This window comes from Fringilla coelebs (genome assembly GCF_963513975.1).
Source record: "Fringilla coelebs genome assembly, chromosome: 7".
Lineage (NCBI taxonomy): Eukaryota > Metazoa > Chordata > Aves > Passeriformes > Fringillidae > Fringilla > Fringilla coelebs.
Window position 1 is genome coordinate 19135853 of NC_140035.1, and position 22597 is coordinate 19158449.

Below are 22597 nucleotides of genomic sequence, written 5' to 3' on the forward strand. Positions count from 1 at the left end.
AATTAAAATTTGCAAACAAAAAAGCTTTCCAGTGCTAGCAGACTCATATGCTTTCCCAGAGATTTGGAGCCACGTGTTTCAGGAATGGCTGGGTAGACCACGCCAATATAATATAAAGGCAACGTCAATCACCTTCTCTCACTTTTTAATAGCTCCCCTCCATGATTCTCATTCTCTGTCACTAGAAACTTCAGATTAAAGGAACTTTACTATATTTCAAGTATAGTTTAATCCATTAAGATGGATCTCCTTCACAGCAATGGAGTGCTTATCATTCAGCATTTACAAAGGGACTACAGGGCTTACCAGGATTTCCTTAATTTTATGTCACATGTTGGTGATCCGCGGAATATATTTTCAATTTATTTTCCTCTTTGGTTTCAGCTCAACCAAGTGGTTGGTACTAAAATGATATGGGTGGCTGTCATTGGTGACTGGTTCAACCTCATATTTAAATGGTAAGAAGTTGCATTTGTTTTAAAATTTGGTATTTTTAATAATAATTACTAGATGTATCTCAAGTTGAGAAAACTTTCTGTGAATAATGTACTAGTAGATTTTCCCTAGTAGTTATAAAATAGGAATTCACAATGAAGATATTTAAGATATGTTTGAAATAATGTTGTAATAAGATGAGAAGAACCTGTAGAACTATTATAGAGTAGCTTTGCAAATATAGCTCTTCATATTCTTTGTAAGATTATTTATCATGCTTTGCTGAGGCCTTCTTATGTAAAACATTTTCATTTAATTTCTTTTATTTTTTTTTCTTTCTTTCTTTCTTCTTCTTTTTTTTTTTTTTTTTTTTTCTTTTTTTTTGGGTCAGGATTTTATTTGGCCATCGCCCTTACTGGTGGGTGCAAGAAACAATGATTTATCCTAATCAGTCAAGTCCATGCCTTGAACAGTTTCCTATAACATGTGAAACTGGACCAGGTAAGAAATGTTGTCGATTTCCTTGGTATAGTTGGTAGGGATAGTGGCTTCAAGGGGAAGAGAATGGGACTTAGGAAAGTCTTACATGATACAGAAATCTCAGAGCTCATTTATAAAATAGCACACAAAAACAAGTAGAGGAAAAGGAAGAAATACAATAGGAATTTGCTGTATGACAAGAGTATTTCCTTCATTGCCTTTAAAAGATGCAAGGGAGGGTGACTTGCTTTAAAAATAACTACTACTAGAATGACCTGGCATATTGGAAAGAAATTTTCATAAAACTTGTGAAATACATTGTTTAATGTGTTCCGAGGACAGAGCCCAGGGCTGTTGAGTTTGTGGGCTTGCAACAAATATTCAAACTAAGTATATGGTTCAGTGTAAATAACAATAGTCTCAGCAATCGATTACATAATATATCACAAGTGGAAAAGAACCAGACACTGCCACTGAATGTGTGTGTGTGGGAATATGTGTACAAATATATGGGGAAAACTTATTTTTTGAAATGTACCTATTCAATATATTTTCACTTTTTATGTCTCATTATCTTTACTGTGGAAATCAAATGCAATACTGATGAAGCTAAATGAACTTGCACAACCCTAATATGTGCAATAAGATGAACTTGAATTGAGCTAACTGAATTTAGTCTAATTTGTTGTGCAAGAAGATACTGACTGTGGAAATGATGTGCTTTTCATCTTGTCAATGCCACTGAAAGCTTTTGAGCAGTTTGCATAGCTGTATTTTGTTAACAGTACCCTGCATTACATCCCATTATAATTGTGAGCACGAAGCTTAAGCACTTGTATGAGGTGGGGTTTAATGATGCCTGGTCTTTATGTCTGCAGTCTCTTTCAAGTTACTTCATTTGTGACCTAACACAAAGTATTGAAGCCTTCAGATCTTCTCAAAAGAACTGAGCCCATTCAGTGCTCTGTAGATCCGAGCCCTCGCTCGGGAGACAGTCAGTGTGTTACATTTTGATTCATCGAGCCAGAAGGCGTTTCTTCTTGTTACTGTCTTTCTGAAAGATCATTCCTGTTTCTGTCCAATCGGTACAACTGTCATATTTATTCCTTCTATGCACTTATAATGAACACATTTTTCCGCCCCTCCAGACTTAGGCTGGACCATTAAGAGTGTCACTGACCTGTTTCTCATTAGCAACAGGAGGCATAGTCAGTGCAAGTGTTATATGCACACAATCATTGTATGAGCTTACATGGTACTTCACACACTTTTAAAATAGCAATTTTTATTAAAAGGTAAGAGAAGCAGCCACAGATCTGAGAAAAGCAGCTCCAAATACTGCTAGGAGAATTATAGCCTGGACCCCAGACTCCATGTCTCAGCAAAAGAGAAAGCTGAGGGAGCTGTTCATATGACTACATGGCAAACAGTTTAGGACCTGAATTTGGTTTGTATTTCTGGAATTAACTGAACTAAAACCCAGCAGCCATTTATTTTCTAATATTTGTAAAACTTTAAGAATATAAACCTTAAGGTGGAATTTATGCTGTTTTGAGTAGGTAATTTGTGGATAAGCTATGAAATATTATTCCTAGATGACAACAAAGAGAAGCTTTTCCATTGCTGACATAAAATGTTACTGTTTCCTCAGCAGTGACATTTGTTCCATTGTGAGGTTTAGGAGTGCACGTCTGATAGGAAATTAACAAAAGAGCTGGTAGAGTGACTCTCGATGTACTGCCAAGCAGAATAGCAAAAATGAATGCAGGCAGTTAGAAATCATTGCTTGTCCTGTCTAGACATTTTTGCTTTGCTACTTCACTGAAATATTCTTCTACTCTACACACTACTAGATAGTGCTGGCTCATGACACATTCTTGAGCCAAAACTATTTCTTCTGATAGTGAAATAACCCTGTCCCTTCTCTTTTGTCTTCACAGAAAGCCAAGATGTAAAGGTCGCATATTTACAGATTCCAATGATCTAATTTTTTCTTTCCCTATTTTGATTTGTTGAATGTAAATCTGGTGAACATGAGAAAGGAAGTGACAGAGTAATTTTAGGAATCACTTCCCTTGCATCATGTCATCATACCTTGTTTCATAGTGATTTTCACAGTTGTAGGAACTTCTCTGTGGTTTCATACTGCTTCCAGTAAAATTGAAATTTTACTTTTTAAATTAAAACAAATTAGACATATATTATTATAACCTGGACTAAAAAGAATTCAGTGTTGTTCTCTATATGAGAGAGTGTTCCCTATTATAGACTGCTGTAGGTAGACTACTGCGTGCTTTATCTGTGTCTACAGCAATTAGAGCATCATATCATGTTCCAGTTTCATTGACAATCTGCTTTTCATCTGGTTGATTAATTTTACAGCACCTTAAAATTTATAAAATTAATCAAAGTAAAGCATACACACATTTTTTTCTGTGTTTCAGATGCATTTCTAAAATTATTACAAAACTACTCAAAATGTTAATTACCTGCATCGTAATATTGCTAATGAGACACAGCTGACAATTGTTAACACCATGGTAATTGCAGAAGCAGATAAAAAGCAGTTTGGAACTGCTATCTGAAGTTACACTGGTCCTTTAGTTTAGAATGTTACAAAGAGCTAAATTTCTGCTGCTCTTGTTGATTATGGGGAGGCTCATTTAGAACTTTTTTTATGTGATATTCATACATAATTTCTACATTCCATGCTACAGCTGTAAGACAGCCCTAGGCGCTTTTTAAAATTTTTAAATACAAGTAATGGGAAAATAATATGTTTTCCTATCAAGATTCCAACTCACACCAATATAAAATAAGCTATTACCTTTTTTATTTCAGACAAGTACTATGGATTCCCTATAGATGAACCATCTGAAACTTTTTAGAAGCAGTTCCCATTCTTTCAGCCTTTGTTAGCCATTTCCCTTCTAAATTATTAGGTGCCTGAGTAACTACCAGTAGACATTTTCTGTATGACAGATGTCACAGTCTTCATTCTTGAGTTGAATATTTCCTTTATGATTTTACTAGGAAGTCCATCTGGACATGCCATGGGATCATCCTGCGTTTGGTACGTAATGGTCACAGCAGCACTTAGCTACACAGTTAGATGGAAAGATAAATCAGCTGTTACCCTTCACAGGTCAGTGTCTTTCCATGATTCCAACTCATTATATTCAGATATTTCTTTAAATATATGCTATGTTTTGAGTGGACTTAATTTAAACAAATATTCACAGTTTGGTCTATTTTGTGAAAAAACAACCCTTTATTATGATCTACTTCAGCTGAAGAAAAAGTATATTAAGAGGATTTATCTGTTTGTATAGTCTGGTATTTATTTACAGACATTGCATACAATTACATACATTCAGCTTACAGACATTGCGTACAATATCTCTGAATTAGTCCTAAATCTTCAGTGCTGGAAATTTTTAATTCTATAATTGTCACTATGCATTGGATTTTTTTTGGTTAGTACATAAATTTACTGCTTTGATGGTTATCCTTCACCCGTTTTAAAGCAAGTGCATGTAATTTTGACAAAATTTGCTGTAATGTGTTGCTCAGCTCTATGGGAAAGTCCTGCAATTACTTTGGTGGATGTTCTTTCTAAGGCTGCAAGGTTGTTTTCGCACTGTGTGAATTTTGTCATGAAATAATTAAGTTTTGCATATAGTTATGACTTCATGATGAGAGATATGTTTAAGGTATTGGTCCTAATTTAATCTGCCATTGATGACTTTCATCGCTTAAACCACAGAGGTGTCTTGGACCTGAAACTTGTGAGATCTGCTCCTGTAACCAGACTTGATAATGTTTTACTACTGACTTCAAGTTTTTAATCATCTGATTCTAAACTACTCTACTTAGTAAACCTGTGCTGGTGAAAGCATGAGCCTTACATGATGGGTCTTGGGGTAAATAAGTAGATGAAATATCTTGTTTTAATTTTTAAGCATCTTCCTTTTCCCTCTTAGACTAACATGGTCATTCCTCTGGATTATTTTTTGGATTATCCAGATCAGTGTGTGCATCTCAAGAGTATTCATAGCAACACATTTCCCTCATCAAGTTGTTCTTGGAGTATTTGCTGGTAATGCTGCTATTTTTTCTTTCTTTTTTTAACCTATATGCAATTTTTTTTTTTTAATATGAGAGAAGACAAGAGATTTTTAGTAGTTGGACTCATCTTGCAGCCCTGGTGGTGCTCTCCACTCTATGGAAAATCAGGGATTTGATAATAGTCCAAAGGTAAAATTTGTGAGGTAGAATGTACCTGCTGTCAATGTAATTCACAGTGAAGGGAGTGAGCCCTTGTCCACCTGCCAGTTTATGCTGACTGTATTGGGTCCACACTGCCCCAGATTAGCTCTGACTGCTTTGTACTGGCTGCATCTGATCTTTAACTGTGGAAGAGATCAGAGAGGAAGTTGCTCCTACATGGCTCTGACCTTTCCTCTCAGGAGGAAGTTATTTGGGTCCTTTCAAATGGTGTCCAGGTACAAAATAGCATGTGTACAATGTGGACAAACACAGAGACCTGGGGCAAAATGGAAAATAAGTGTAAATAGCAGGACAAACTCCCCTGGGTGCTTTAAGATGCTAAAGTACATTTTTCAGAGTTACTTAAGCGTATTATAAATTGGTATTCAAGGAGTGCAAACTATAAGCAGTATCTGTGGTATGGATCTGTTTTTAAGGAGGGTGACCAGTGCATTGAGCAGGGGCTTCCTGCTCATGTTCTCTTTCATGAAAGCAGTGCAGCCTGGGCAGCCCTGGATAACAGCTTTCCCTCTTCACAACCAGGATAAAATGAGTACAAGAGAAGATAAGTGTGTTCTGTGTCTTTTCCTTCAACACTCAAAGCCTGTATGAGAACTGGTGTTGAATTCTGCATTGCTGGAGCCAGTCTTTGAGTGAGGGACTCTTTTGGAAAAGGAATGTTCCAGTTTACATCTAATATTTGATAGGTTGTCATCTGGGAGATGCAGTCAGGCCTTAAGGTATGCCTCATATCAAAACCATGTAGTGCTTGGTTTGTTTTTTTTTTCCAAAGTGGCAGTTTTGAGTGGGATGAAAGGTTTTGTAATGTACTGCAAAAGTGGTAAATTGTGTGTGTATATGTGTATGTATAAATATATAAATATGTATATATAGACACACACGTAGATATTTATTACATTGATATATTCTTCTGTCTTTAAAAGTCAAATTCTATAGGGACACTGTAGAAAATGCTTCTTCAAAGTAAAGTGTGTTCCCTGTAACATTGAGTTTCTAATCCACAGGCATTCTTGTGGCAGAAGCATTTGAGCATACCCCTGCTATTCAGACAGCAAGCTTGAGAATGTACATCAAGACAAACTTGTTTCTTTTCATCTTTGCCCTTGGCTTTTATCTATCCCTCAAGCTTCTTGATATTGACTTGCTATGGTCCGTTCCAAAGGCCAAGAAGTGGTGTGCTAACCCAGACTGGATAAACATTGACACAACTCCATTTGCTGGACTGGTGAGGAATTTAGGTGCACTCTTTGGTTTAGGTCTTGGAATTAATTCTGAAATGTTCATCATGAGCTGCAAAGGTAAAAATAGCTGCAAGATAAGTTTCCGCGTATTGTGTATAGCTGCTTCTTTAGCTACCCTGCAGCTGTATAATTTTGTTAAGATACCTACTCATACTGAGTATTTGTTCTACGTTCTCTCTTTTTGTAAGAGCGCAGCTATGCCTCTGACTGTAGTTGCCTTGGTTCCATACTGTGTCCACTCGTTAATGAGGACAACTGAAAAGAAACTTAATTAGGTAAAGTTTCAAAATGGTTAGCAAGGTGGGGATGGATGTGAACTGTTTGTGAACCCTCTGCAAAGGCAGTTTTGCTAATTCATTTAAACCAAGGGGATGCCACTGCATCTTTGATGTACTCCTGGTAAGTAACCAGTACATCCAAAATCAGTACACTCAAGCAGCTGAGAAATATTCACTGATGTTTTTATTCCTAGAAATATTGCAAGCACACTGCAATATGGTTAGAAATGCCCCAATACTCTGGGTCATAATGAAGTTTTAAAGTATAACAAACCATCTTTATTTAGCTATATGGTGGTCTTTTGGTTCTGTCCATCTCTGGCTAGATAATGCTTCAAGCATCAGTTGTACATAGTGACACTCAATATTTCATTTTTTATAAATAGATACTGTGTGTTATACTGCTTCATAATGGTGTGACAGTATCACACCACCTACTGTACAGCTCTACCCAGGCACTGTGAAAAAGGCCAGCATAGTTATAAACAAGGCTTTAGATTTAATTTATTGAGCTTCCTGAGCAAACCAGCTTCTGATTAAGTCAGATGAGAAAAAAAAATGTTTATTTCCACTGGACTCTGTAGAATATATTTTTGCATTGCTGTGTGGTTTTTGTCATTTTTACTTTCTGAAAGTAGTCACATGAATCATGAATGATACAGATTACACCTTCGATGGGAAAAATCCTTTAATATGGTGTAAAAAATCTTTGGTTTGTGTACATCTACACAGAGCAACAAATGAAAAAAGTTGTCAATAATGAAATTATCTCAGTATATGATCTCAAGAATGTTGTTCATGCTCCTGTATTGCAAAGGTAATTCACTGCTAATTTTCTCAGATCAACAGTCTCAAGCCTGAATCACTGTTAGTAGTTGTGTAAATTATGAAAATATGGTTGCACACTGTCACTTCAATTTTCTATTATTTGTTTAACTAAGCACACAAGTAACTAATATGTTGAATATATGTTTGCTATATAAAATGGACTTTCTAAAGAGGTACTTTCCATTTTATTCATTATTTGGCATCTATTGTATATTTCCTTTCTCTCTCTCTCTTTCTTTCTTTTTATATATATATAGCCTTAGTAGTCTGCTATAATAGGAGTAATGAGGCCTGCATATATATGATCTGAAAGCAATAAGGTTTAGAAGATGTAAACATGATATTGCTTCTAGGCTTCCAATTAGGTAGGAGGTAATTGAAAGAATCTTATTTTATTGGGTAAACAAGGTGAATAGTTTGGTGTTGGCCTTTGGGAAGGAACAAGATACAAATTACAGAAGCAAATATGAAACAGGCATTCATAATTAAGAGCCTAGTAAGACTACCATGACTTAAGAAAATTAATCATCTGCTTTTAAGTCTGAGAAGTATTCTATTTCATGTATCTCCATTCTCTAATGGTTCTCAAACTTTTTCCCACAGCAGCTGACCTGAAACCACTCTATTCTATAATTGTGACTCCTTAAGCAAAATCACTAAGTTCATGGGACGAGACACAAACAATGAAGAACAAAGACAGCTATGACAAAGATTTCAGCTGTGTTCAAGTTGCTGTGTACTTTGTTGTTCCCTGCCATGTGAGATGACCTACAGAGGCATCGCAGAGCAGTAGCAGGTTGACTGAGTTGTTGTTCTGTTCCTGGCTCCTCCCAGCCAGCAGTAGGACATTATACACGCACAGCCGTCCAAGGTTCTCACAGTAGTATTTGCATTTAGTGGCAATTTGAAGCTGGGAGTTACGGGTGGTGATCACATTTCTAGGTTTCTAATCACGTGAGAGTGTTTCCCAACACTGACAAAGAATCTTGGTCCTTCTGTTGTGATAGAATAACTGGCATTCTGCAGTATTTTTCTAAGCTCTGTAAAGACATGTAGGAAGATGTGGGCTCTCACTCACTTTCTTGGAGTGTCTTGTTAGTTCATTCTGTAATTTCAGTGCTTCAGGGGAAACGACATAGAACATCTTCCTCTCTGAACCACTTCTTAATTCTTCTTCAACTATTAAAACATTACTAAATCAAAGGATGGTGATATTACTATGAAAAATGTCAAATTAATAAATTTAGTGTAATTTTGCTAGTAACTTCAGAAATTAACTGACTGATAATGCAATGCCTGAGTGTGTTGTGTTATGGAGATTTGTGTAAGTGCTTGAAGAATCTCCAAAGAGGGCTCCCAAATCTTCCAACAGAGTTAGCTTTTTCCAGAGTGGTGGAATAGAAAAGAGTCAAGATTAGCATGATATTTTGATAGAATTAGAATTGAAAATCAGGAGCCAGGCATCTAGTTGTTGCAGTGAAATAAACCTGCATGTCCCTTTACTCAGGCTTCAGTAAATTTATTGCAGTTGAAAATTACAGTCCAGACCTTATTTTAATAGACTGTGTGACCTTACGAAGAGCTCAAATTGTTAAACATTTAAGCTGTAATTTCAGCAGGTCTTTGCAGCCTGTGAATTGTTAATATTTGGAACAGATACAGACCAATGTACGCTTGCAGGATGAGCTAGCAACTCAGCTTAGTGTGGGCCACAAACCTTTTGAATTAAGGTTTTCCTATGTGATAAAGAGAGTAGAAAGCGTAGGACTGATCCCCTTGCTCCCACTAGTACGATCCTAAGAGAAATTTAACCTTTTATTCTTGACTTTGAGAAGCCAAATAATTTCTGACTTAAAGAAGCCCATAATAGCATTTGGAAAATGCTATTCTGAAAGTACTTCCACCTCTCTGCAGAAAGATTCTCATGAGGCAGGAGTTATATGAAGTGAAGCTGTCCCTTGCTTCTCATACAAACTAGCTGACAAGTTGTCATTACATTCAGCTCACAACACTCATGCTACTATGCAGCTGTTTCTTTTTATCCTCCTCATTCCCTGTTTAGCCTTCCTGTTTCCTGTTGAAGGGACTCTGGGCCCAGACACGCTTCTGCCCAGAGGAGTCTAGCTGGAGCAGGAGCTGTATTTGCAGACCAGTTACTCAGGTGCTTTCCCAAAACAGTATCGTGGTTATATCTGCCTAGAGGAATAGGGTGCTGGAAAATGCAGCTGCCATGGACTATGCAGAGAAGCATACAGCACGAGACACCAAATGACACCATCTACTGTCAAGACTAATAACTCAGGTCTGGCTTGAAAGATGTAAGCAAATGACTTTGGAATGGTTCGGGAATATTGTCACCAAGACCCAGGGCTGGGACATTTTACTGGTGAGGCAGATGCAGCAGCAAGACCAGTCCAGCTCTGCACTGAGCATTCCATCAAGACATCCAATACACAGTGAGTGCATTCTGTTGGAGTAGCACCCTTCCCAAAATTTAGCTCTCTGTGTTTCCTAGCTGCCTGGAAAGAGGATAATGTTACACTGAAGAGCAGCAGCACAATCACCTAGCTTGGGCTGGGCCCTGTGCTCCAGCAAGGAGACAGCCTGCTCCTGTGCAGGCAGGAGTTGGCCTTCTCAGCAGCTCTGTCCTGAACAGCAAACCCTTGTCACAGACATGATACTTGCTGGCTGCTGCCACATACTCATGTCCTTAGCTGAAGGGTAAGAGAAGAAATGCTAGAACACAAGAGCCAGTAAAAAAAATACAATTTATTGGTTTAATTTGGCTCACAAAGGTATTGCCATTTAGGAAAAAGAATTATAAAATAGTTTACATAGTCATTGTAATTTTTAATGAAGAGTCATTCTTTTTCTGTGTCCTTAAATAATAATATTAATTAAATATCATATACATATGTCTGCAGGTTATTGATAGTCCCTCTGTCAATAGTTTCCTGAGCCATCCAACTACTTATCACTCTGAAATGTAAAAAGGCTAAAAAGATTAAAGCAAATAATGCAGATTTTTCTTTTACTTTTCAGTTAAGGTTTAAAATACAGACTTCCTTAGAGAAATTGCCATTTCAGTGCTGGCTGTGTGATTTCAATAGGGTATGCGGCAGTGATTCTGTTAATGGAGTTGTATAAAAGTTGAAATTGGGTTTTGCTGCCTGGAATTAAGGGATGTATCCTGATAACCTTTTTACCCTTACAGCTCTATTTACGTACTTCTACTGTTGCAGTATTTTATAAGTGTTGTGACTTCTTATAAAGTGAATGGAAACCTGCCTGCCCACAAACCCCCCCCCCCCCCCCCCCCCGCCCCAGCCCAGATGCAGATTTTAGGACATGGAGAATGACTTCTCCAGTTAATACACTGTTGTTTAAAATCAATATTTAAATATTGAAACTGTAATCTATACTTTCTTTCTATCTGCTTTTCTCCAAGATCCTAGTCACTAAAGGAAGGAGTCCTATTGTGCCGCAGACAATAACCAAGAACATATTTCAGTGAAACTTGTGGTAGATGTTACAATAAACTGTGACAGATACAAGTTTCTCCCAAAAGAAGCTCCTTCCTGACCTTTGTCATTTATGAATATATTGTTGCTCTGCTTATCAACTGTATTTAATACAAAGAACTAATTATGCCTTTTTTTTCCACCTCCACTTGCGATTGTATTACCTTCTGAAAAAAAGAACATATCCATCACCATTTCAGTAGAAGTGGTTTAAATAACTGATGATTAACCATAGAATTTTACATTAATTTAACCAAGGCATTTATTCCTATTCAAAAATCTTTTTGACAGCTGATTAGAATGATGAGTATTAGTTGGAGAGTGGTGGGCTAGGAAATGATCTTCACCAGCTTCTGTTCCTTACCTTGGTTGCTTTCCTTACTTTTGTGGAGCTGCCACCTTTGTAAGTACTGACTGGTTTGTTGAAGGGGCACAGCTGTGTCAGTGCTGCAGGTGCACACAAGGGAAGCCCGGCCTCCTCCAACAGCACCACTGATGTGTGTGGTACAGTGGGTGAAAGAGCAGGGCTTCTGCATGCACAGGAAAGGCCTCTGCTGAAATTGTCTGCACACCAAACGTTAGGACAGATTTGGTCCCTTCAGATGTACAGCATCATTTGAGGGGTTGTTTCCACTCATTCAGCTTACCTAAGAAAGGGCAGTTTCCTGAACAGCAGAGTCTTCCTTGATTGCTAGTTGAGGCATCACAGGACTGTGCAGTCTTGACTGCAGGTAGTGGCAACTTCCCAGATCACCAGGAAAGATCTTTCTCAGTTTCAGGCCTTTTTTCCCTTATCAGTGGGCTAAGATACTTCCTAAATGCATCAGTCTGTGCCTAGTGCCTCGCATATGCTGGCCAAGCGTGCTTGATGCAGACAGCTACATACATTCAGGGTTCCACAGATCTCTCTGTATTGCAGAGCACTCACTCTGTAGCACAATGGAGCACCAACATACACATACCTACCACAAAGTATTTGCTTACAGAAATCTTTCAAATTTAGAATCACAGTAATTCAGCTAATTGGGGCTCCAGTAGTAACAAGTTTCCAGTAGGCTCCTTCCATGGCCATCAGTTCATCATGAGTGCCCCTTTCAATGACAAGTCCTTGTGACATTACAGCAATGATGTCAGCGTTCTGGATGGTGGACAAGCGGTGGGCGATGACGATGCAGGTGCGCCCTTCTCTGGCTTTATCCAGCGCTGCCTGCACAGTCTAAAGGCAGCAGACAAAGTGTCAGAATAAAAATGTGCAAATACAACAGGGCTCAGAGCTGGAGGAACCCAATTGCTTCAGATTAATAAACCATATTGTGCAAGACTTGTAAAAGGGACAACAGGACTAAATCAGAGGTTCTGATATTGATGTGCTTAGCCGGGTCATGAACTCTGTTTCCCAGTAGTACAAACAAGGGACAGCTAAACACAGAGATAGAAATTAAGAAAGGCTTTTACTCTGCTGCCATGCTAAATGTCAACTGAATGCTTTGAAATCCAGGCAATTCGGACATTTCTGAAGAAGTGCTGCCTCTCATAGGTCATTTAAGAGCACTTGGGGCTGGCTGCTTTTTCTTACAGCTGTACCTCCTGCAATTCTTGGAAAGATCATTAAAGGTGAAAGGCTGAATTCACAATGTGGAATAATGTGCAATCATGCAGCGGAGTATGTTGGCATATCTATAGAACAGAAAAGGTATTGTATGTTGTAGGTCATTGTGTTAACTTTCCCTTACTGATTATCACTGTGCATTTACCTTTTCACTTTCCGTGTCTAAGGCAGATGTAGCTTCATCCAGTAACAAAATTTTGGGGTCTCGTATGATGGCCCTTGCTATGGCAATGCGTTGCTTTTGCCCACGAGACAGCTGGGATCCCTGAGCCCCAACATTAGTTTCATATTGCTGAAATACAAAAGGAGTATTTTATTCAGGTCTAATTTAACACACCAGTACACAGCTAAAGGAAGAGCAGGAGAGAGGCAAGAAAGTCAACCACTGCTGACCACTTGCAGAACCAAGTACTGGGAATGCAGAAACAACATACAGCAGCAAACACGTTTGGGGTGAGGTTACCAAGCTGTATTTTGTCTGCACAAGGCCCTGAGGCCCAGGCAGTACAATGATGAGCCTGGAAGGAAAATGTGATATCAAAATGTTGGCTGATTTGTGTGAGGCAAAAGGAATTCCCCCTGCCCTAGATTTGGGAGAAGAGGCTGAAAGTGATTTAAGGGCTTTCAAGAAAAGTGCTTTCTTTGGGTGCCTAAATTGTACCCATTCCTTATATGTTCTTTTTATATTTATATTATTTCAGTGCATTTAAGTACTTCTCAAGTGTACATAAGCAGCCAGCTTCAAGTATTTTTATCTAAGTGTCATGTCCTACTCACAAGGCAAATCTCCGACAGCTGGGAACAGGGTTTATGTATGTGCCTACTGTGTACGAATTCAGTAATAACTCACACCCAGACTCTAAGGAACACAACAAATGGTCACAGCACCCTCTTGCGCCTACTGTCACAGCTGTGAAAGGACATAAAAGGTGCATGCACGTAGCAACTTCAGCTGGTTTCAGAGCAACTCCTGCAGTGAACACTGAGCAGCCAAGGCCTCGCAGGTACTTACGTTAGGCAGAGACATGACAAAATCATGCAGTTGAGCCTTCTGGGCTGCTTCTATGACTTTTTCCATGGTTGCTTCTTTTGTGTTACTGCCGTATTTGATATTATCAGCAATGCTGCAGTCAAATAGCACAGGCTCCTGTGACACTATTCCGATTTTTGATCTAAGAAACTGCACATTTACGTTCTTAGAGTCATGTCCATCTATTAACTAGGAGGAAATGGGAGAAAACTTGAAACATCAGTACAAAACAACAGCTTGCAACACCCAAATAGTTTATAGCAAAACTAAATGATTTAACCATATCATTAAAACACAAACACAACTGATTTAAAGTGATTGGTTGAATTGCTTGTCTCTGACTCCTTTGTGCATGATGTGTATTTTGTGGTATGGCTTTGATCCATACCACAAAATACACTAGACCATTTGCTCAACAGAAGTCCTAGTGAACTATTTAATTGCTTAAAGTTAGGCACATGCTTTATTGCCTTCCTGACGTAGTGATCACCACACAGATTTTTTTTTCAGAGAAAGATAAATCAATCTAGATAGGTAAGTATTTAGGTTAGGAAAACATAAGAAAGCTTTCTAAGCTATAAGTAATTGAATAACTGGATGTTAAATCTAGGCAAGTTCCAGGCTCTTTGTTGCTCCATTCAGACTTGATTTTGCTTGTGCCCTCACAATTCACAGCATACATTTGTATGTTTCATACAGAAGCTACCAAGGCAAATGCCTGTGCCCTCTGTAATGCATAAGAGTGCACCTGAAGCATGTAGTTCTCTTATCTTGTCTGAATATGTCTGAGATAATACTTGGGAACTGTCCAAATTGTCCCCATCTGTCCTTTCCAGAAGGAGAGGAAGCCTCAAACTGCACATGTATGAGCCACCACTGCTAGGCTGCACACTAGGATACAGGCAGAAGGCCCTTGGAGGACTGCTGAAAACCAGAGCACAAAACCCATTTTTTTTTTTTTGCTTACCACACTTCCTTTCTCAGGGTCATAGAAACGCTCCAGAAGTTGGACACTGGTGCTCTTGCCACAGCCACTACTTCCAACAAATGCCAAAGTCTGTCCAGGTTTTACAGAAATAGAGAGTCCTTTCAGGACCTGAATATCAGGCCGAGAAGGGTATGTGAATTTACAGTTAAGAAATTCAATGCTTCCCTTGAAATCATCCTGGTGAAAAGAAAAAGAAGAAAGATGTTACAGTGAGCTCGAGCTCAACCCTGAATTGTAAAGTACAAGACAACTCTTCCTCAGATCCATCTTTTCTTGCATCTTTTGCTTAAAATATGACATTTGTACTTATGAAATTATCTCAGGAAAAGGGAAAAAACCATACTGGAGTAGCTGTCCTAGAGGTGAAGCTAATAGTCATAACACTGTTTCTCTGCTTATGCTTGCCTGCATGGCACTGGTCAGAGGCATAAATTGGAAAGGCATTGCCTTCCCAATGGGCACATTTTTCATTTTAATATAGACACTGTGTAAAAAATATACCATTTCAATTTTCTGGGTCTGACTTTCCAATTCACCAGAAACTGAGCATTTTCATTTTGTCTGACTCAATTCTTTGCCTCCTTATGAACACCCGCCACCAGTTTGATGGGAGTGGAAAAACCTCCATTATCATCAGCAATAGTAAGGAGTGCCATGAACTGTAAAGCAGGAAATAAGAGCTTCCTGTTCTGTGAGTCATCCAAATCAGTTCCATTCCAATTTCCAGTCAATTTCCAGTAGTTTTACACTGACAAATTCCTAATGGCTGACTTTATACTACTGTCTAGTACAGAACTTGCTTCCAAAACAACAAAGACAAATAAAACTTTTACAATCAACATAACCATCTTGTAAAGTGTTGATCCTCCTTGACTCCTAAATCACTAGTGCAACATCCATGCCTGTAGTGAGCTGACCGACATCACAAACTATACATCTCCTCTCTTACCCATTTTTCCCCTTTTTCACTGTAAACACTGATTTTAGGAAGCCGATCAACCAGTTGAAAAAAGCGTGCAGCAGATGTTTTGGCTTTGGCATAGTTTGGGGTATAGGAAGAAGCTCTTCCCAAAGCAGTTCCACTGGTGACAATCGCAGAGATCACTCTGTGGGGAAGGGGGAAACGGTCATTCTTCGGAAGCCATCAGGAAACTGAACACCACACCAAGTCCAGAACTTTTAGAGACCTGTTTGTGCCTCTGAGCAGGCTCTTACCTGAACACAAAGCTGTAATGGAGTCCTTCAGTGTCAACGAGAAATCCCCCATATCGGTAAGAGACAGAGTTGGCAATGAACACAATGCTCTGGGCAAAGCCAAAGCAGAGTCCGTACACGTGTGCTTTTTTGATTGCAGCTCTGTAGGGCAAATCCAGGTGCTTCTCAAAATTGTCGACAAACATTTTCTCTTTTCCTATCCCAGCTACTGTTCTGATGTTAGAGAGAGCTTCACTGGCAATCTGGAAGAGGAAAAAAAATGGGTAAAAGCTCCTAATTTTTACTTGGAAATGTAGAATGTGTTCTCACAATGGTATGATTCTTTCATGAACTCAGGACACTGATGCAATACATAAATTCATTCAGACATGATACAGACTGGCCCAAACATCAGAAAGCCTAAAGAGAACTTTTCCTACAAGCAATTTCCTACTGATTTCTTTGAGAGCAATGCTCTGCCTGTTCCACTGGAGCTGTTCCTGTAAGCACTTTTAGGGAGTCAGGCATGTGCTCTCACTTGTCACTTATTTCACATAATCTGAATAAATGTGACACCCACAAAAGGAAAAACTTGTTTTAGGAACTTCTTCAGTTGTATGGATTTATTAATTAAATATGTTTATTTCAATTGTTTTGTGTTACTTTTAGCAATAGTCAAAGAAAGAGTTAAAAGGGATAGCATCCCCAACTTCCATTTCATAAGTTAAATCCACTTGAATTTACTAAGTTTCCTCACTTGCTCACCACTCTCCCTCCCCCTCTGATGTCCAAAAGGCTGATGAGATGGAACATATGAATCTTCAGTGACACAATTTCCAAGATTTTTACATTGTACATAGGCAAAGAGTAAGCAAATTCTTGCCTATGCACATAGAAAAATGCAACACAGGAAATTATGAGACAATCACCACAGAAACTTGTGTGGAACTTTTATTAGTTGTAGGCTTCATATTGTAATTTATTGCCAGTCAGAATTTGGCTTTATATCCCAAGAAAAGAGTACCACAATTTCACCTACAGAAGTAAATTGATGGCTTTTTTGGTCCTAATTTCATCCTTTTAGTCTCAAGTAATTTAACTAAGAAATTGTTTTCAAATGCTGTAGTTTGCTTGGGCTTTGATAATAGATTCATAAAGTAACACATCCCTTTGGGAGGCAAGTGTGGTATAATAGCTTATGAATGTTTTCAGCATGTAGGAAAAGATCTGAATGTAGACAATCAGAAATCCAGTTTCAGGGTTTTTTTTTTCTGGCCAAAATTGAGAGTCAATGTCTTGCATTATCATTCAATATGAAGGAGCAGATAATAGGTATTGTGAATTGGATTGTGCAGACTTCTTCCATGTTTAGCATGGCTTGTGAGCAATCACTTCGGAAGAATTCAGTGTTTTTAGCATTTGGATGCAGTGCTGGCTAATAAATTGGAAAATAACACCAGGCACAATCAATCATCACCAAAACTGCCGAAGCATTGCTTAAAATATGAGTTCATCACAGCCTCTGGGTTCTTTTGTTGAGTAATAGCTGCTGCCTTGTCTCGTTAGTGAAGTTTCTCTCCTTGTTAAGAAGTGTTTTGATTTAAGACTTTAGTAAATAATTATTCTGGGTGTGGGCAATTGGTCAGGTCCTAATTCTTAAGATAGGAAGGGCTAAGAGCTTAATTCTTGAGCTGGTAGAACCCACCAAAGGAACAACTGTCCTGTCTAAAATCCACAGACTGATTTGTGGTTCAGTGCCAGATTCTCAGGTGCATCTACCTGTGACTGCAAATATAAATTAGTCTTTAAACAGCATTACCCGTCCAGTAGCTTCCAGTGCTTTCTTGTCCTGGGAGGCAAATCCTGTCAGCATTTTAGCCTGCACAGCTCCAGATAAAGCCAAAAATGGCAGGAAACACATTATTACCAAACTCAGTTTCCAGCTGAAGTAGAAGGCAATGACCATGGCTACCCCAATGTTAGTAAAGGAATTGACAATCATTCCTATCTGTGATCCAGTTGCCTTTGAAGAAAAGAAACAGACATCATTGATTTGTACTTCAAAAACAAATTAAACAAATCTTCCTATAAAACTTTAGAAAACTGTAAATTAAAATAATGTAAGACGCTAACAGCTAGACTGCGCTGGAATTTAGCCAGTCTGGATATATTGTTTCCAGTTAATTGGATCAAGAGCAGGACTGCAAATGTCAAATATTCATTTGATCCACCAAATTTTCCATTGAGAATTCAGAAGATTGTTTCTACTGTTTGTGAGAAAGATAATGTAATTATTGAAATCTGTTGCCTTGGTTCTCTGGAGAATCACTCATCTGAATACATTGTTTAGCCTCTACATTTATCCATTTAGGTATAAATAATCAACAGGACCATTTTATAGCTTAGCTATTAACAACAAAGCCTCAGTGGTGCTAAAATCAGTAAGCAAGAGCAATGAAAAGGGATGAAACAAAGTTGTATTTCTGCCTATCCCTTTATTAAGGAAAAAACTGAAATACAGCTTTGACATCATCTTTATTGAATTCATTTGTCTGCTCCTTATGTACTTCAACAATGCTATTCTTTCTAATAGACTTATTTACTCAAAAGTAATTTTCTTTCATAGCCGTAAACAGCACCCTAAATAGGAACTATATTTCTATGTATTAGAATAAAAATGTACACTTGATATCCTTCATGATTTTCAGTCAAACTCATTTGCAGAGTATGAACTTGGCAGCACAAAATGCTCATCATCTCCTCCTCTGACCTGCAGCAAGGTCTGTGTCAGGCAGTGAAAGGTGCAGGGCACTGCTGCACAGGTAGCTCTGGTCTCCCTCACCCTCTGTAAGCTGTGGGTTGAATGGCTGTGCCTCAGAGTTGTGCTTCAAACAAACATGTCCCTTTGGACATTAAATGATTAGTCAGAGTTTTACAAGTTTATTTATTTCAATTAAAGGATACCCTGTGAGGTTTGCAGCAGGTTTCCCTGATTCTGTAGAAATTGCTGCTGAGAGGGCTTTTGGAAACCTCTAAAACCCCCATTAAAAGGTTTTTTAAACTAACTTACAATCTTCAGTCAAGCTGAAACGTGACAATTTTTGCAACAAACGAAATCTGTACATCTCCTTCCTGTACATCTCCTTGTTTCTAGAAAATTGCTTGTGTTGCAGCCCAGCAAAAGGGCATCTGACTCACCTCTACCTAAGGATCAGATCAGATAGGGAACATACATAGCTCAGCACGATTTAACCCTCAGCCGCTAAGGAACACAATGCATGCAGCTAGTGTCTCACTTTCCCAAACAATGAAACTGGCTGCAGGATTCCCAGCTGGAGCACCAGCCAGTACTGCAGATTGCTTTTTCAAGTGGGTTGTCAGTTTAGATCAAAATTGCCACAACATGCACAATACCATGCTGAAAACTGGAAAACATGGTTATTAATGACTGTCACTAACATACTATTTTGACATGTTTCTGGAATAAACACTTTAACATTGTGACAAACCGCTAATTTATCTCCAGAAAAAAAAAAGAAAATTAAACTTCTGCACTGGGTGTTCCTTCCCATTCCATTGTTGGTTGGTATTTTACTGACTTTTGTGTTCTTTTTTGTACTTTTAGGGTATACCATATCGGTTCCACGGTGGCAGTCTATTAATAGAAATAGCTTAACTGGCTTACTAAGAAATGATCTACACTGATCTGGCTGGTTGCATGGTAGCTAATTTCTGTGACAACATGCCAAAATAGGCCTTCAATCAGTGTCTATGGTAAAATGATTCATAAGGTGCCAGGTCTTACCCCTTGGACCTGTGAAGCATCTGTTGCAAGCCTGGTAGTCAAAGCACCGGGGCTGTTCTTCCGGTCATCAAACCAACCAATGTCTTGCCCGAGCATAGCCTGGAAACCAATTTTCCTTAACCGTCTTGTAAGCAGCTCACCAGACTTGGCAAAGGTGTATCCCTGGGGTACATGAGAATAAAAACAGACTGTGCAGAGAGAGACACCCGCTGAGAAAGGGTGCAAAACCAAAAATATATAATTGGATCTTTACCTGGAGAAACTGTGTGAAAAAGGAAACAACTCCGACTAAGACAAAGAGCACACAGACGCCATTGATCTGATTTTTTTGGTTTTCTTCATCAAGAATGGAGAAGGTCTTTGAAAAGAAATAAATAGAAATGTCAGTTTTGCTGTGTGTGACATGTACTTGATTCCCAATTGCCAAGTGCAGAAACCCATCCTGCAACCAAAGCCATAACACAGAGTTCTCCCTCACCCCCTGCAAAGGTCCAATTCCTTATTTTTCCTAAGGGGAGCCTGGATTAAAACATAATGGGTTTTACTCCTGTTAACCAATGAGTTCAATATGCTTGGTATCACACACTACACTTCTATTTGTGGCCTATCCCTGGTTATAATTAACCACTCACCCCCCACTGTAAATAATGATAGCAAGAGAATAGCAATGTAATAAACAGCATAGCAACAAAGTAACAGTAAAACCTGTCCTGTAAAATTGACCCATCCCATTCTGCAGCTATCCTAACATGGTCAGTTATGTTTTTAATCTGTGTTCTTTATTAAAAAAATAACACTGATCATGGCAACATGCATCATGGACAATAGCAGCAGGTTTATAAAAAAGAAAGATTTGTTGCTGAGGTGTCCATATGTCCATATTCAGATCATATACGTCTCAGCAGTTTTAGTGTGGACTGTCTTTCATCTGGAGCCATGGACTCCATGCCCAGTAGGAGTAAGAGCACATCTTTCAGTTGAGTTTCACTGGAAAGGATCCATGCTCTGAGACAATTCCGCAGGGAGCACCAAAGCATAAGTAAAAGAAACTACTGAAAACTTTGTTCAAAAGGTACATACACAGTATTATCTAGTTCTTCATTGACTTTATGGGACTTATTTCAGAAAACCTTCAGGGCAGACCTAGCTAAATTTATCCTTTCACTTCATAGCTGTGGGGATTTTTCCCTCACTTCCCCAGCATATTTCTCCCAGAGTACAAATATGTACGTGTCTGACACAACAACATTGCAGATATTTGGGCAGATCTGAAAGGAGATGTATATTCCATCTGCCTGACTGCATTGGCACCAGGCAGAAATATTTTAAATTTATGAATAATAAAACACAGATATTGGACTTCCTTCATGTTCATTATGGCTTGCTTTTTCTTGCAGCCTCTCTCCTTTGATAGACTGAGGCCTTCAAAAGTAGGAGTTCATCCTTGGCAATGAAGGTATTTAGCATCGTTAGCCCCAGACCTTCCAAGGTCTAGAAGACTCCTCTCCAAAGGAATCAAAGGTAAGATTCACTGTGGAATGCATATAGCAGTGTCTCACCTGTCTAGTGAATGCCACAGTCCTTGACATGAGGTCTGGACACTAAAAAAGTGTTTGGAGGTGGCACACCTATGCCTAAAGGCCAAGGACATTGGGCAGAAATGTTAGGGCCTGGAACATCCTTTTTTCTCCTGCTCATGGGATCTTACTTAAATGCAAAACTGCAAGTAAATGTGATTCAAGTTATAAGCAGCTTCTCAGTGAGAAATGTCTAAGCCAAAACAATATTCCCAAAAACACCAAACAACAAAAGGTCAGTCTTTCTTTTGGTAGATTGCTGGCACTGCTCTTGGCACTGCTCTTAGAATCCTTTTTCTACCAGGAGCTCAAATACTGGGTTGGTCATTCATTCATTCATTCATTCATTCATTTGCTTTTTCCTGCCTGTAAGGTTTTTGACCTCCATCTGTCTGCCTTTTAGGTTATATATTTTTGCACTCGTGTACCTACCATCACCTATGCAAGCGAGTGGGAAGCACATCAGATGGGTAGCAAAACCACAAAAAACCCATGGCATTCCCATTTTGTTCCCAGTGTTGTTTAGTGAATAAGATACAGCTTGAACAGATGGGATTTCTCTTGCCTTGTTCTTGAAAATTCAGGGCATTTTCCTAAGCACCAGTTAGAGCAGCACTGAATATCTGTCAGGCAGCCCTCCAGTTGCCCCACCAACTTGGCAAGCATTGTCCCCAGAAAGCTTTTTACGACAAAAGGGGGATGCATCTGCTTTTCTATCGACCACAAGTTTTTTGAAGAAATAAACAACTCATGGCTGAACTTGACAAGTTTCAAGAGAGGTTGGTGGTAGTGGATTTTGATAATATGGTATCTTTTAGTGAATGTTAAAGTTTAAAGCATACTCCTACTTCCTGCTTCCAAACCTATTCATGCAAGTCTACTCTTTGCTGGTGGCTGTGAACCCAGGTACAATTACCTACCTCTCCCTAGGCATTCTGCAGGGAGCAGGCAGTAAAAAGGTGCCTGAAATACGTAAGCAAAAACAAGTGAAGTATTTTTTAGGTCTGATCCAAATCTTTCTCAAAGGCTTTCGAAGCCTGTATAATAAAATTCTGCAGAAAATGACCTTTGCCGTCTCTCTCCACTGTATCTGCATGTGAGGTATTTTTTGTCTCATCTAAAATAAACTCTATGCAAGTATAGAAACCCATTCCCAACAGTTCCTGGAAAATGAACAAAAGAATAATGAAGAACACATGACAAATGCTGATAAGCTTACCCCTTCAAAGAGCTCTAATGATAGTTTCATGACAGTGATATAAATATCTCTACTGAATAATTGTTTATCAGCAAGAAGGTTAACCTCATTTCCATTATGATA

The 22597-nt window shown here is 38.7% G+C and overlaps 2 protein-coding genes across 2 annotated transcripts in view; one reads left to right on the forward strand and one right to left on the reverse strand.

Annotated features, from left to right (window-relative positions):
- Positions 1 to 240: 240 nt before the first annotated feature.
- On the forward strand, positions 241 to 6721 carry G6PC2 (glucose-6-phosphatase catalytic subunit 2; the record flags this gene model as incomplete). Its single annotated transcript, XM_084209004.1, has 5 exons — positions 241 to 458; positions 827 to 936; positions 3949 to 4060; positions 4899 to 5014; positions 6210 to 6721. 5 exons carry the CDS (start codon positions 241 to 243, stop codon positions 6719 to 6721), a joined length of 1068 nt encoding a protein of 355 aa, XP_084065130.1.
- Positions 6722 to 11600: 4879 nt separating this feature from the next.
- The window catches only part of ABCB11 (ATP binding cassette subfamily B member 11), a gene marked incomplete at its 5' end in the record, with an annotated part of 33323 nt that continues 22326 nt past the window's right edge, over positions 11601 to 22597 (reverse strand). Inside the window, 9 exons of the mRNA XM_084209052.1 lie at positions 11601 to 12289; positions 12828 to 12974; positions 13695 to 13901; positions 14680 to 14877; positions 15650 to 15806; positions 15916 to 16157; positions 17714 to 17917; positions 19700 to 19861; positions 19953 to 20057. Of these exons, the coding sequence (XP_084065178.1) occupies positions 12089 to 12289; positions 12828 to 12974; positions 13695 to 13901; positions 14680 to 14877; positions 15650 to 15806; positions 15916 to 16157; positions 17714 to 17917; positions 19700 to 19861; positions 19953 to 20057 (1623 nt within the window). The 3' untranslated portion in view covers positions 11601 to 12088. The remainder of the gene's footprint in view (positions 12290 to 12827; positions 12975 to 13694; positions 13902 to 14679; positions 14878 to 15649; positions 15807 to 15915; positions 16158 to 17713; positions 17918 to 19699; positions 19862 to 19952; positions 20058 to 22597) is intronic.